Source organism: Thalassophryne amazonica, chromosome 15 (assembly GCF_902500255.1).
Source record: "Thalassophryne amazonica chromosome 15, fThaAma1.1, whole genome shotgun sequence".
Classification (NCBI taxonomy): Eukaryota; Metazoa; Chordata; class Actinopteri; order Batrachoidiformes; family Batrachoididae; genus Thalassophryne; species Thalassophryne amazonica.
Window position 1 is genome coordinate 30,691,087 of NC_047117.1, and position 16,675 is coordinate 30,707,761.

The 16,675-nt window shown below is 39.1% G+C and overlaps 2 protein-coding genes across 2 annotated transcripts in view; one reads left to right on the top strand and one right to left on the bottom strand.

Moving 5' to 3' along the window:
- Positions 1–507: 507 nt before the first annotated feature.
- Positions 508–5,824, bottom strand: LOC117526127 (extracellular superoxide dismutase [Cu-Zn]-like). The gene is given in 6 exon segments (XM_034188155.1): positions 508–1,791; positions 1,793–1,942; positions 1,944–2,035; positions 2,038–2,071; positions 2,073–2,373; positions 5,719–5,824. Coding segments are annotated over 6 exon segments (642 nt in total). The 5' UTR covers positions 5,733–5,824; the 3' UTR covers positions 508–1,740.
- A 1,674-nt stretch (positions 5,825–7,498) lies between these two features.
- LOC117526132 (pre-mRNA-splicing factor ATP-dependent RNA helicase DHX15-like) overlaps positions 7,499–16,675 on the top strand; it is a 28,410-nt gene continuing 19,233 nt past the window's right edge. The window contains exons 1-6 of the mRNA XM_034188161.1: positions 7,499–7,644; positions 9,353–9,684; positions 9,844–10,048; positions 10,163–10,322; positions 14,831–15,049; positions 15,204–15,371. Of these exons, the coding sequence (XP_034044052.1) occupies positions 7,580–7,644; positions 9,353–9,684; positions 9,844–10,048; positions 10,163–10,322; positions 14,831–15,049; positions 15,204–15,371 (1,149 nt within the window). The 5' untranslated portion in view covers positions 7,499–7,579. The remainder of the gene's footprint in view (positions 7,645–9,352; positions 9,685–9,843; positions 10,049–10,162; positions 10,323–14,830; positions 15,050–15,203; positions 15,372–16,675) is intronic.

Here is a 16,675-nt window from a genome sequence, read left to right on the forward strand (position 1 = left end):
TTTGTCTGCTTGATCACAGGTTGCGACTTAAAACAGTGTATTAGAGCAACACTTCAAGTAAACCATTATCTGGTTTAAGATGTTAACTTGTTCAAAGAGGGTTAGAAACCACTTTAACCAGTCTGTTCTTGATATGCAAAGTTTTAAAACTCCAATTTACTGCAAAACACAGAATAAGCAAATGGTCCTATATGAAAAGCTTAAACCAGTTTCTTGATTAGTGCCTGATGACTTAGTTAATTATCAAGACATCAAATTAAGAAGTGTTTATCATTAGTAAGGCTCCATGTACGGTGTCATCGATTCTGTGGCTGATACTCAAATGAGATTTGAATCACTGAATTTTTGTGAAATGTGGTGACCATCTGATCCAGATCTGTGGTACAGAGTTCATTTCATTCAGCCATTATTTTTTGGCAATCTGTGTTCACAGAATTTGATCTGTTTGATTCTTCTTCCATGTAGTAAGTTATGTTTTTCCCTTTAGTTTAAAAGATTACATTTACCCATGATTCTGTCTGATGTTCTTTCATATTACAGTGAGCTGAAAAATAATTGTATTTATGTTTTCACTCTTTGCTTTTATTTATTACAATGGATCACAGTTAAAACTTGACAATATGCTCACACATAATTTGTTTATTGGATATTATGGAACATATTCTGTAACAGTAAGAACACAATGTGAATGTCTTTATCCTGTTGTTTTTTTTTTTTCTGTGCTTAAAAACATTTACCTCAAATAAAAGATGTGAAAGTACTTTATACGTGACTTATTTCAACAAAATACATTACTTTTCAGTGATCTACATCTGACTGAAAAAATGTTTTTAGTGTTCCAAATCAGACAGGATATGATACATAGTAGTAAAAAAAAAACAAATTTGAGACTTGAATATTTTTTTATATTTAAATATATAAACATTTTCATAATGAGTAGTGGAAGTTAAAGTCATTGTCAAGTGATTATTTTCCTTCTTATATTCATCATTTACAACACAAAACTGGTTTATCTTCCATTTTTAGGGGTCCAAGCACCACATCAAAATTGTGTAGGAACCCAATTATGATTATAAAGATGATACCTTTTCTAAATTATTCTTTTTCTACCCTAAAACATCTGGAGCTCAGAAAACTGTACAGCAACCAAACTCGGCACATAGGTCTAACATAGGGCAGTTTCTATTTGTTGATACACATCACTCCAAGGTGCTATACCCCAGAAAAGTTTAAACTACCCACCCCATGAGCAAGACCATTGGCAAGAGTAGTAAGGAAAAACTCCCTCGAACATTTGTTACGACAGCAAGAAAGTTCAAGCAGAGCACATTGAGTGGAGTGGCCATATGCTTTGGCCACACTAACAAAAAAAGCACAACACAGAGTTATCACAACATGCACTCATAGAAATGTTGCAGCTAATCAATCACATACAGTCCAGTTTTCACAGTGACAGATGACTGAAGGATATCCAGGATGGGATGACAAGAGACTGTGCGAGTAAATCAGTCAATTCATTGATGCCAAATCAGCCATTAAATTGGGAAATAAACAGGAAAGTGATGATAAGTCATTTGATAATTTATCTCCACTTTATCAATTTCACATCCATTTTTAGAACTTCGTTTTTGGAGGAGGAATAATACAGTTACAAAGGTAAAATTAAAACAGTGAACCAACAGCAGTGTTATAGGTATGATGTTCCCCCCCACCCCATCAGCTGTGATTTGCTCAGACTTGTCAGTATCCTTTAGCCAGCCGGGATTGGTACATATTCCACAGATTGGGGGAGGGAAATCCCAATGTTGCAGCAGCCAAGCCTTCGGCCAGCGTTTCCGTGTAGCAAGCTGCCAGCGTCTCCGCCACTTCCCAAATCATCCATCCTTTCATGGATGACCACTGCTCGTCCAATCACAGACAGCTCCCCAAACAGCGTTGCTTCAGGACTCTATCAAGGTGCTGATTCTTCCTTGTTGTGGCACAAAGTTGCCGAAGTCTCCAGGGTGGTTTGGGTGATTTACGCCATGTGGATTTAGTGGCCACCGGTGGATTCACACCCGCTGCTGAGGTCCTCCATACTGATGGATGTGCACTGCTCTGGGCTCGGAACTGCTCCCCGTGGGAAACCCATGGAACTGGATAAGGACTTTGAGGGTTCCCTTTGGATAATCCTGCTTAAAAAGTACTTTACCGTACACCTTAGGCAGGCCCACAACGAGAGTGGTGCTGGGTCTCATTTTGCATGCTGCATAAAAGGTACCATTGTGCTGCAAAAACCTCAGGTGGAGGTTTGGTGGTGTGCTGACATTTGAGACACACTGCTGACACCCTGGCAACATCACGACCAGGACTGCCACAAACACACTCACTGACCTGGAAGACATTCAAATAATTACTGTAGTGCTCTTATTATTTGTTAAACTGTACTACATCCATGAAGGTGTTCCAACTCAGAATCAATTCCAGACCAGTTGAAAGAGTTTTAATTTATTAAATGAATTAATCTGGGATTGATAACCATTGACAAAAATGACCTTAAACCATTTATTTTTTAGACTAATCCCTATCACGTTCTGTACTTTGTGCTCTGACTCAATAATCACATAATCACTGTGTTTGGCTGAGACAAATGTGTTCATCTCATTTCCAGGAAAACCGATCAATAGTGAATCTCATTAAGAGGAGCACACATTAAATTATAGTGTTGATCTATTAGATCCTGTTTTTATAAGCTTCCTTTGACCATTTTGATACTTCAATACATTTTTCAAAACCTGACATGAACCTTTTTTCAGATCCAGACAAGAATACTAAGATTATTATTATTGTTGCTGCTGTTACTTTACATTTTCATATCTTCTCTTTATATCTTCTGTTTATGTCCAAATGTTCTATACATCAGACTGTACAGTAAAACTCGCATTATAATGGATTCAGGTGGACCAGCGAATTTTGGTCCATTATAATTGAAATCCACTATATATAAAACAGATAAAACCCAGGTATAATGTATAACACAGACACAAATCCCCTATATTTATAAAACAGACAAAATCCTTTATATGCATGTAACTGATTAGTTACAGTCAGGAGGTGCTGAATGATCTACACAGTAAATTTTGCAGAGTAAAGTTACTCTGCTGGGATAACATTTGGTCCCAGTCCATAGCACTAAATCAACTCTATCACAGTGTACAATCAACTCTTATTCGAGTAGAAACACTTGATTTGACAAGACGGTAGAGCTGATTTCACTCTATAGTAGACTATACTATTTAGACTGGGACCAAATACACTGGGACCAAATGATCTGCAAAATTTACTGTGTATAGGGAGGTATTTCTTTTATCTTAACATATCTGTCATTGAATTTGAAATCTTGAAATGTGACTTCAAATTGTTTCTTATTTAAAACTAATATAATGGAATTTCAATGTTAATCATTACAATAACTATAGTGCAGGGATGGACCTGGGGGGTGTATCCCCATCACCACCACCAGCCAAAAAGAAAAAAGATGTGAATAAAAAAAAAAAATCTGAAAAAAAAGGAAAAAGTTTAAAAAAGAAAAAGAATGGAAAAAAACAAAACGTTTTAAGTTTGATAACCTAATGTTTGTTTCAATTTCATAGTCATTATTTTCCACCGAAAAAACCTGAACATATCTCACTGTATTTAACAATATGAAATTGGTTTTACATTGTATCACTTGTAAACATTCAAGTGTTTTTGGAGACTGCTGGCCAGTCTGTCAAAAAATTTACTAGTGATTAAGAAAGATAAGGCTTACAATAAAAATGAATGTTTTACTTTGTAAATTAGATTTTTTTTTTAAATGTTAGCATTCATGATGGAAAGAGTTGCTTCCTACAAGTATAAATCGATATCATTCCATGAATGAGCAGAATCTGCTCAGCAAATTGCCCAATTGTGATGATTCACACCCCCACCAAAAATTTCTGGATCCACCCCTGCCTAGTCTATTGGAGCAGTTGACAAAGTTGTGTTCCAGTTATATATATATATATATATATATACATCTTCAACCGCTTAGTGCAATTGAGGGTCGCGGGGGGCTGGAGCCTATCCCAGCAGTCATAGAGCGTGAGGCGGGGTACACCCAGGACAGGACGCCAGTCTGTCACAGGGCCACAAACAGACAAACAAACACAGTCACACCCACACACACACCTACGGACAATTTAAAGATTCCAGTCCACCTAACCCGCATGTCTTTGGATGTGGGAGGAAACCGGAGCACCCAGAGGAAACCCACGTAAACATGGGGAGAACATGCAAACTCCACACAGAAAGGCCACAGGCGGAAATTGAACCCATCATCTTCTCGCTGTGAGGCAACAGTGCTAACCACTAAGCCACCGTGCTGTGCTCCAGTTCCTCCACAGTAAAAATGAGTGCTCTGAGAGCACAACATACCCCAATGGAACATGCTACTTTAGTACAAGTGCTTGCTACATTCTGATAATAGTTCAAGGTATCTGATAACATTTGGTTTGTCAACACACATCAGGTATTTGCACTTCTAGCAAAAACTGTAAAAAGTGAAAAGAAACATTTCTTGCTAATGAATCACAGGATAGATTAACAAATTTATCAAACAATCATATAATATGCATATAATCAACATATATAAAGGACTTATACCAATTTTCATGAAATTCATCCTAAATATGTGATGAGTTGATTTCGGAATGCAGGCGCCAACTCATGAAAATGGCGGTGGCTAGGTTTGTTAACCAAGGGCCCTAACTCTGCAAAAATGTGTCAATCTTTAACAATATTACAATATGCATCTTATCAACCTCTAACAAGGATTTGTACCAAGTTACATGAAATTCTATATAAAAGTGTGAGAGACGTTGACTTCAGAATGCAGGCACTCACTCATGACAGTGATGGCGTCTAGATTTGTTAATTAAAGGCCAAATCTCTGGTAAAATGGGCCCAACTCAAACAATATTATAATATGCATATTACCAGCCTATAAGAAGGACTTCTACCAAGTATTACAAAATTCCTTCTAAAAGTGTGAGCGGAGTGATTTCAGAATGGTTATACCTGGACAGATGGACACACAGACAGACAGATGGATGGACGGAAATCGCTACAACTTAATCCTTCAGGTCTTCGACCAGCAGGGGAAAAACCACTAAAGAAATAGCTTGAATTGGTAACAAATGAATTACGTTTGTGAATTAGGTATACAGTATTTTGATTAGCCAAATTAACTGGAGTGTTATCAATTAAAATACTTTTTTGAATTGGTCCAACAAAATTGTTTTCAGGGCACTATATTATTTACAGTGTGGTAAACATCTGTGTGTTGCATCATCCAGATGTTTATTCAGTTATATAATTGACTTTCTATTGTGACGTGTTCACAATGCATGAGTCTATATTTCTGTATGAAGAAATACTGCATCACGGTACATTGTTCGTGTTTATTGCTTCAAATACTCAAATTTGAGAAACTATCAAAACCAAGAATGTTTGAGATTATACTGTGTACCATAAGCGCTTTTTCATTTTCTGTACATTCGGCTTGTCATGTAAAGTATTTTGACAAACAGGCTGCTTTCAAGCTCACAATCAAACCTTTGTCTGTAATTCAGCACACTTTTTACCCCAACTCGAAAAGTCAATAACGTCGCAGTAATTCCATCTACAGATAAAGTGTCAGTTTTTCCGTGCACTCACCCGTGTGCGCGCATGGTCACCGTGCAGAGAAGGTCAGCTGAAACCTTTCGTATATCTTCGGCCGTTGAAAGAGGTTCTGTTTTTGAAGAAAGAAGAATCGTGTCAGGGGGCGTTCCTGATAGTGGGCGGGGCTGAGCTCTCTGGACACGTGCCTTCATCATCCGTGCGTGGTGCCGAAAACGTGCTTGGCCCATGGAATTTTTTTTTTTTTTTTTTTAAGCAAGTTATTTTTCTTTTGGACAGACGGACGGACACATGAGACTTTTTCCACGTTTAATGATGATGTAAAGCAAAAACAAATAGTGAAGCCTTCAACTTGTAGTGTTTCTTTTGCAAATTTCAATGACTTATCCATAAAATTATGGATAAGTTGATTTTTTTTGCAGTTTATACATATCTAAATATTTATTGAAATATTTTGTTAATAATTAAGTAGATACTCTCTGAATGCTTCGCTAAGTATTAATTATATATTTAGGTAAATTTTGAATCAATCATTTAATTACAGGTTTGTCAAAATCTTAAGTTTGGTATTTGTTATACCTAAATACTTAGCAAAATCTTTAGCAAAATCTTTTCAATTTTGCTTAATAGTATCTAATTATATAATTATTTAATTAAATAATTAAATAATTATATATATATATATATATATATATATATATATATATATATATATATATATATATATATACGTAGAAAGTGAAAAATGGTCTTTAGGTGTAAACAGGTGGCATTTTCAAATATTAACTGTTATGCAACTTTCAGCCAAAGCAATTGAGAAAAAAAAAAGAGAAAAATCTGGTGAATCCTAAAACCTGGAAACATTCTGAGACATCTCAACATCTTGGAAATGGAAACTTTACCCAGGATGCAGAATAATGCATTTTATGATCTATCTATCTGTAATTAAAAGTAACATTGTAGGAGATGTTTAAAATGAGGTAGCTTTGCAGAGTTCTAAGAAGGGCTTATGGAGAACTGTTTCCGACTGGATTGTGGTTCGAACAAAACAAAAATAACTAAATTGTTCTTAAAAAATAGCACTGTATCATTATTAAAATGTAGTAAATTACCCTATTTACACAAATTCAACAGTATTACTTCAATTATAGCCAGAAATGTCATAAAGTCATAAAATGTATTAATCTGCATAATAAATAATGTTTCTGACATATGTCTGTCTCCGAGATGTCTCCGGAATTTAGGATTCACCAAAAAATTCTTCGCTCTGAATTTTTTTCACTCCAAGTTTATGTGAACACCATTTGGTTTTGTTGAGGGCAGCACGGTGACTTAGTAGTTAGCACTGTTGCCTCACAGCAAGAAGGTCATGGGTTTGATACCCACCTGTGGCCTTTCTGTGTGGAGTTTGCATGTTCTCTCCGTGGTTGCACAGACCTGTCAAGTGTCACTCATTCGGTGTGAGACACTTGTCAGACAACATGTTTACATGCGTCAGATTGCACCATTTGACTTGAATCCCCGGGGGCGGGAGTCACTTAAATGACAATCTCATCGTATCTCAGCGTGGTTCTGTTTGTGTGGGTTCTCTTCGGGTGCTCCTGCTTTCTCCCGCATCCAAACACATGCAGGTTAGATGAAACTGGAAACTTTAAATTGCCTGTAGGTGTGCATGCGGATATAAATGTTTTTTTTTGTTTTGTTTTTTTGAGAAGCGGTTGATTGATGTGTGGTTTGTTTAGATTCCAGCTCAAGTGGTGGCGCTCATGCACCAAGTAGCTGATTTGACAACCGTCAATAAGTCGAGGGACGACGAGAAGAAGACGACACCCGGAAACCCTGCTTGGCAGTGTTAGCGTTAATTGATTAAACACAGTTAGATTTTTTTTTCAGAAATATGTCTAAAAGACATCGTTTAGATTTGGGTGATGATTATTCCTCCAGTAAGAAGCGGTCTGATGGGTAGGTAATGCTCTGTAGTGAACCGTAACCTGCTAGGTGCTAGCTCGCCGATAGCTACCGCTTGTTAGCTCATCTGTTAGCTTTGAAGGCAACGTGTACTGGCCTGCAGTGCTCTTCGCTGTAATAAATACCCTTTGTATATGACTGTCTGTACCATTAATAAGAGGGTGATTTGGTGTAAGCGAAGATGACTATTTAGGACCCGACCCACTTGCTGCTGTTAGTGCTACACCATTGTGGCACGTGTGTGCGTGTGCGTGCGGCGGTTTGTAACAAACTGGGATTAAAAAAAAAAAAACTATCGGTTCCCAAATGACTTTATCTTACATGAGTTAGAGTTTGGATAAGGGTTAGTAGGGTGTAATTTTTAATAGGGCACAATTTTTTTTCAAATGCATGAACAGTTTGGACACTTAAGCAATACTTAAGCTTTCAAATCAAATCATGGCATTGTGCGCAATTCAGGAAGTGGTGCACGGATATGATCCATGTTCCATTACAGAATATACATGTTTGGCTCTGTGCAGTTTGTGAAATTAAACATGGGTTAGATTTGGGCAAGTCTTAATTAGTTGAGAGGTGATGGTCTAGTGGTTAAGCGTTGGTTTTCAGACCGGAGGATCCTTGATTCAAACCCCAGCCTGACCAGAAAATCACTAAGGGCAAGGTCAAGTCGCGAGTTGCTCCCGGTGTGTAGTGAGCACCTTGCATGGCAGCACCCTGCCATCGGTGTGAGAGTGTGTCTGTGTGAATGAGTTAATCAAATCAATTTTATTTATATTGCGCCAAATCACAACAAACAGTTGCCCCAAGGCGCTTTATATTGCAAGGCAAGGCCATACAATAATTACGGCAAAACCCCAACGGTCAAAACAACCCCCTGTGAGCAAGCACTTGGCAACAGTGGGAAGGAAAACTCCCTTTTAACAGGAAGAAACCTCCAGCAGAACCAGGCTCAGGGAGGGGCAGTCTTCTGCTGGGACTGGTTGGGGCTGAGGGAGAGAAGCAGGAAAAAGACATGCTGTGGAGGGGAGTGGAGGGGAGCAGAGATCAGTCACTAATGATTAAATGCAGAGTGGTGCATACAGAGCAAAAAGAGAAAGAAACACTCGGTGCATCAAGGGAACCCCCCAGCAGTCTAAGTCTATAGCAGCATAACTAAGGGATAATTATAAAGCATCTGATGCAGATGGAAAAAGCGCTGTATAAATGCAGTTCATACACCATTAGCTCAATTGTTTACCCAGATGCTCTTAATAACATAGGAGACATGAATCAGTGAATCATCATTGATGGTTCATAGTGAAGTCAACCCACTCTAGTAACACAGTATTTCAGTTATGATATATTCATGTAATAAATTATTTATACACACCTGCAGCCACAGGAAAATAACTGAAATATGCAAGTTTTTGACCTGACTTCATTCTAAATGGCCCTGAAAATTAATTTGCCACGTCAGGAAAGATGGGCATGGTGCACTAATCTGAAGATGCCATTCACTCACCAGTGTCGAGCAGGCAAGCTTTACTGTGGAGCCCTGGCTCTGGCTTGGCCTTGCCCTGCTAATACACCCCCTTTGCAGTTTGCCAGCATCTTAGCTTTTTTTTTTTTTTTTAAACCTGTTGAATATGTTTATTATGCATTTATCTTAAAAATATTAGTACCATAAAAATGTTTATATTTGTGTTATGATCTGATCTGATAGGAGGGAGAGGGACCGTGACAGAGACCGCGAGGATCGTTCCAGGGACAGGGACAGAGACCGTGATCGAGATCGGGATAGAGACCGGGACAGAGAGACAAAGCCTTCCAGTGCTTCATCAAACAGCGTAACAGCTGTCTCAGTTTTGCCACCCCTCAAGCAGCTGGCTGTGCAACAACAGATCAGTCCGTTCACAAACCTGCCTCATACACCACGCTACTATGAGATCTTGAAGAAGAGGCTCCAACTTCCAGTGTGGGAGTACAAGGAAAGCTTCAACGACATCATCACCCGCCAGCAGAGCTTTGTCCTTGTTGGAGAGATGGCTCTGGGAAGACACAGGTCTGAAATAATCAGCCATTCTTGGTGTACTGAAACTAGTGCTCACTGTAAACTTAAAAAAAAAAAAACTGAAGTATTCTGTGTAGTGCTAGAGCTGTGCTGTGTACTGGCCTAACTTAAGAATCCCATGGCATTTTGTTATGATCTTCTTGGGAATGTCCAGATTCCTCAGTGGTGTGTTGACATGGTGAGAGGTTTGCCTGGCCCGAAGCGAGCAGTTGCCTGTACTCAGCCCAGGAGAGTGGCAGCCATGAGTGTCGCTCAAAGGGTAGCAGATGAAATGGATGTCATGCTCGGACAGGAGGTTGGCTACTCTATCCGATTTGAGGATTGTAGTTCGGCCAAGACAATACTGAAGTAAGTGTTGCGGTGGGTTATTACCTTCTAATGCACACTTTGCTGTTTACACAAGCAAAACAATTAGTTTTATTTCCTTTATTCCAGCTAATCAATCCTTCTCTTTGACTTTAGGTATATGACTGATGGTATGTTGCTAAGAGAAGCTATGAATGACCCGCTGCTGGAGCGGTATGGTGTGGTCATCCTCGATGAGGCCCATGAGCGAACTCTGGCCACTGACATCCTGATGGGAGTTCTGAAGGAGGTGGTGCGCCAACGCCCTGATCTGAAGGTGTTTGTTCATTTTTCAATAACTGATGAAAATATCTTTATTTCCTTATTTAATTTTACCGTTTGTTCTAAGCAAATTTAAAAGAAAGTTGCACTAAATATATTAGCCAGTTAGAAAATAATTCAAGATTTAATTTAAGATTTTGCTTAGTTTAAGTTGTGTAATTACAAAAAATAATTGTCAGCTGAATAAATGAAGTGGTCTGTGAATAACATTTCAACATGCAATAAAATAGAAAAGATGCATTTTAGTCCTGAGTGATATGTTGAACCCAAAACAATCTTTAAAAAAACTGCAGTTCATCTTTAAAAGAACATATAACAATGATACCCTGATTTAAAATCTGGGGAGCTTTGATGTGCATCATCAATCAAACAAGCAGCTTTGATTTCAGCTTGTTAATATTCCATAGACATGTCTGCCATCTGCTTGATGCAGTGCCTGCCTTCTTGTAAGCTGTCAACAAATCAAATTCACTATATTTATGGTCATACAGTAAGTTAATCGCCTGGCATTTTTGCCCACATTATAAAAAACTATTGCGTACCTACGCAACCAGTATGATATGAAATTCTGCTTTTATTGGAAACTGCTGTTCTGAAGTATTTATGGCTGGACCTTGACATCAACATTGTTAGTGGCCAGTGTTCAAATGAATGAATGAATTTTATAAAAGTAAGTCCCTTTAGCTGTTGCCTTATTTGCACTTGAGGTCGCTACAGCAAATCTGTGGTGGATATGCATGTTGAATTGGTACAAGTTTTACGCCGGATGCCCTTCCTGACATAACTCCACATTATGTGGAGAAATGTGTGGGGTTTGAACCATGAACCATCCGAACTGAAACCAAGTGCACTAACCGTTTGGTCACCACCCCTGCCAAATGAATGAATTATGTATTTTCTTGTAACTTCTTCCCTTGTTTGAGTCATTACTCTCCAGAGAGATGAGTTGCGCAGTTACGCTTGGTATACTGTGTAAATAATTGCCACTACAGGTGATCAGAAAACCAAATACTTGAAAATACTGAAATTAGAAAGCGTACCCTATGAAATTTAACATTCATTTATTTTCTGTACCTGTTCACTCCAGTCAAAAGTCACGTGGGGATAGGGAGCTGGAGCCTATTCCACCAGTCTTGGGCGTGAGGTGGGTTAGGATAGGACACAAATCTGTTGCAGGGCCACACATAGACGGACAAACACATTCACACACCTACGGTCAGTTTAGAGTCACTAGTTTACTTTACCTGCATGCCTTTTGAAGTGGAGGAAGCCGGAGCACCTGGAGGGAATGCACACAAACATGGAGAACATGCAAACTCCACACAAAGACCCAGGCAGGAAGCAATCCCATGACCTTGCTGTGAGGTAACAGTGCTAACAACTAAGCCACAGTACTGCCTGTAAAGTTTAACATTTTCTTTAAAAAAAAATTTCCCCAGTGCTTTTTTTTTTTTACGGAGCAAGAAATTTTCAACAGTGGATTTCTAAATGTCCTAGTATTATTTTGGATGGTTACATTACGAGTATTTTACTTTGCACACAGAAACAATTATTTCACAAAACCCAACAACTACCATGGTAAAAATTATTACCCCCCCCGATGCTAATAAACAGTTGTTCATTGTTTTTGCTGGATAACTGCCTGCAACTGTTTGTTGTAGTTTTCAGCATGTCTCAGATGTGTCTCCCAAGCAATCCCAGCCTATTCTTCTTTAGTGAATCTCTCAAGATCCTCCAGAGTTGATGGTCTTCAGTTCACCCACAGGTTTTCAATGATGTTCCAATCAGGGCTTTCTGTAGGCCAGTCAGTAACACACACTTTGGTCTTCTGGAGGTAGTTCTTCATCAGGAGCGATGTATGTTTTGGGTCATTGTCATATTGGAAGACAAAGCGATGACCCACATCCAGTTTTGCTGCTAACTGCTTGAGGGTTTCTTTCAGAAACTTCACATTCTTCTCCTGCACCTGCCTAATTTTGTTTAAAGAATTATTGCACACTTTCTGTAAATCCTATAAACTTCATTTCACTTCTCAAATGTCGCTGTTTGTCTGCTTTATGATATATTGAACTGAAATTGCTGATCCAGACAACCAGTGATTTATAAAGCAAAATCATTGAAATCATCAACGGCGCCCAAACTTTTACATACAACCTGTAATAATAATATTAAAGCCCCTTTCACACCGGGGCTGCTCCCAGTTGCTCCCTATTGCGCCATGATGACGCTGAAAACCGCGCGTTTGGAGTTAATTGCCGGTTAATTACTGTGTCGGCTTGCGCGTGATAATGTCTTGTTGCGCTGCGAGTTTGGCTGCCAGGTGTTGGCAGTTGTTCCCCCTCACTCTAAACTTTAAATAGCCTCATTTTCTGCCTCTCATCCAGTCTGTTTTCTGAACACAGTACACACATCGCTGCCCTTGGAAGTAGTGAGCTGTTTTTGCTGTCTGTTCTTTCCTTCTTTGACCGCGAGATGCGCGCACACGAACCGTCCTTTAAAGCAAATGTGGAGATGTCTGGAGTTCAACTTGATGTTGACATGTCCTGGACTTACGTCCTTTTTATCTGTGATAAGAGAGTTTGAGGAGAAAAAGGAACTAACTGCCTGCAGACAATTTTTTTTCTTCTTTCCTCCTTTGATGCGCGCGCGAACGAACCTTCAAGTGAATGTGGAGATGTCTGGATTTCTATTTGATGTTAACATGTCCTGTCTCAGGACTTATGTCCTTTTTTGTCCCTTTTTTTAACTGTGATGTGAGAGTTTGAGCAGAGAACAAGGAACTAATGCCTGGAGCCACACTTTTTTTTTTTCTTTTAATTGTTCACATGTGCGCGCGTGAACGAACGTCCATGAGTGGACTAGAGATGTCTGGACTTTTTACTGGATATTTCTGGCAATCATTCTGCTTTTTTTTTTTTTTCTTCAGCATGTAGTTTTTACTGCATTAAGTACACGGTATAACAACAATCCTGTGTGATTTATACTGCGGGAACAACGGAACACAGCAGGAATCATAAATTGGCTTCGAGTCACGTCGGGTAATGCCTCTTTGCCCCGAGTTACGCCTCTTTTCCCCGACTTGCGCTGGAACCACTTCCTTTCTGCGCCGAGCACAGGACACCAAAAAAATTTAACAGGTTTAATTTTTCAGCGCCCGACTTGCTTCCTCCTTTGCGCCCTCGCGCTGTTATGGCGCCGAGCTGCATCGTCTTGGCACTGAGTTGCTTCCACGTGGTGTCGTCATAATGACGCACAGCGCAACTGGGAGCACCCCCGGTGTGAAAGGGGCTTAAAGCAAACAGAGTTCTGGTATTGGAATAGTATCAATATTGCCAGATTACCCAAATTCAGGAATTGGATCGAATAATTTTAGTTCTGTGTGCACAGTAATAATAATTTAATCCTTCCAAAATGAAACTAGGATGTTTAGACATGCTGTGTTTAAAATCTTATGCTCTGTTCAAAAAAAAAAAAAAAAGTTGGCAAAGTTTGCAAGAAAATGCTGCACTTCATAGGGGAGGCTGATAATTTAGTACTCATATGTTCTCAATACTGGAAAAAGGCTATATTTTATGTTCAAATCTTTATCTTGAACAAACTTTGGAAGTTTCTCCATCCTGGGGCAAATTATGTGCAGAAAATAAAAGGCCATTTTAAGGCCAAGGCCCAACATGGAGGCACTACAGCACTACCTGCTGGCCAGTTCATATAACAAATTAGTCATTTTGTATTTTAAAGCTGCACTCAGTTCTGTGTCTGTACTTTGTTACATCTGCTAAGGATGTAATAAAATCATCTGTTTGTTTATTTATTTGTCTGTCTGTCTGTCAGCAGGATTATGTTAAAACTACTGCACAGATTTTGATGAAATTTTCACCACAAACGCATATTCGGCCATGGAAGACCCCATTAAATTTTGGAGATGATCCAGCTCTGGATTCTGGATCAAGATTTCACTTTATATAGGCTTTGAAGGATTACATTTAGACTACTTCACCAGTTCTCACCAAACTTGCACCACGGATATATATTAGGCCATGGAAGACCTCATTGAATATTAACGGTGATCTGGATCTGGGTCTGGATTCTGGATCGATTTCACTTTATATAGGCTTTGAAGAATTATGTCACAACTACTTCATGGATTCTCACGAAATGTTCACCAGAGATAGATATTAGGACATGGAAGACTTCACTGAATTTTGGAGGTGATCTGGATTGGCGGATGTCAGAAATCTCTGATTGCTCTTGTTTTATTTGTTTTACAATAATCCACATTAGGAAATATTTCCAGGAAATGTCATATGTCCTTGACAAAGCTAAGATTAATGGAAACACAAAGTTCATTCTAACTTAAGTCTCTATGATATGGGGCTGCGCTATTCATTTTCTGGTGTACTCGGCAGTTTGACTCTTGTGTGATATGAATTGGTGTAACTGCTTAAACTGATCAAATAGGCATTAGAAAAACCATATGAATAATTCTTTTTCCTATATGTGTAGGTCATTGTTATGAGTGCCACTCTGGATGCGGGGAAGTTCCAGGTATACTTTGACAACTGTCCACTGTTGACTATTCCTGGCCGCACGCATCCGGTGGAAATCTTCTACACTCCTGAGCCAGAGCGAGACTACCTCGAGGCTGCTATTCGCACAGTCATCCAGATTCATATGTGTGAGGAAGATGAAGGTGATTGCCTTCTCTTCCTTACGGGTCAAGAGGTAAGACTGTTGGTTCTTGACGAATGGATGCTGTCTGAGAGTCTTTTTGTGACAGTCTGGTGCCGTATGGATTTGAGTCCAGTAAAATGCCTCAAAGTGTCTAAATTTCACCAGTGGTGAAATAAAGGATTATTTTTTTTTCTCCCCTTCCCAGGAGATTGATGAGGCCTGCAAACGGATCAAACGTGAAGTAGATGACCTTGGACCTGAGGTTGGCGACATCAAAATCATTCCACTGTATTCCACATTACCCCCACAGCAACAGCAAAGGATCTTTGAACCGCCTCCTCCAAGGAAACCTAATGGTGCCATAGGAAGAAAGGTACATATTACATAACAATGTGATGTAATGTAGTGTGCCTAGAGAGAGTGGCAACATGACAAATTGAAAAAACATTGGTCCGTTGACTCCTGGTGCCATCTTTGGTTCAAAATAGTGTTCGCTGTTAATCTGTCTGCATGTAAATCTAGCTGTTTTATTTATTTCCCTGAAAATGTCGGGTTGTTGTGCATTTGGGGCACAGATAGACACAACAAGGGCTTCAAGATGTACAGATTCCCTTCAGATCTGAACAGAAGAAAAAAATTGGGAAAATAGTCAGTTGTGTGGGATGGAAGTAACTTCATTGTCAAAGCTTTCAGAGGTAAATTTATTATTCAGTCCCCATGTACAGTAAAACTCACCCTAACCGTCATCGTATAAACCGGATATTGCAGTCACGGACAGAAAAGTCCCAAGGTTTTTGTATTGTTTTTCCATGTAATAAACATCATATATAACAGATTTTGTACATCGGATAAAATGTCCCTCCGATCGGCAATGTATCTCCATTAAACCCTTTGCATGTGGGACCGGAGTCATTTCTGTGATTAAAAGCCCAACCGTTTTATTTATTTTTTCCACACCGTGATCCCCACCAGATCAGAAACGTCCACAACTTTACACCACAAAGTCGAATAAAAGAGGAAATGTACAGATTACTTTAATTTGGAGGTGATGATTGTAGAAAGAAAAGCTTGTTGAGGGTCAAATTAATCCAGAATAAAGTATAATCCAGAGACAAAACTGTCACGCACGTCATTGCATGACACGGAGTTGGAGCTGTGCAGCTGCATAAATCAGGCTTTAAATTAATTAAATAAATCATCATAAATTGTAAATTTGATAGCTTAACTATTTTATATTTATTTAGATAGTATCTGTACCTGAATGTGTTGCTGTATGTGGTTAAATGATTTCAAAAATTTTTTTTAAACATAAAGGTTCATTAAGTGCCCCAGTGCAGTTGAACCAAAATGGCACCTTCTCTGATTGACGCCACTCTTTCTGTCTGTGCACACTAATGCAGTGAAGCATTTTCCTTACAGTAATTAAGAAAATCAAGTGAGTGCACAACTTTGCAAGATTTCCAGTGAAGACTGGCATCATCAGGGATGATTCTGGCTCCTATACTGTTCAATGTTTACATGGAGTGCTTGATGGGTAGGGTTATAGAAACCAGTGACTTTCAAGCTTTTGTTAGTGAGGACAAGGTTTAGTGACCATGACTTGTGGTTGATGCTGTGATCCTTTCAGAATCAGCGGATTGCCCTGATGCAGCACTTGAAAAGCTGAGTGATGAATCA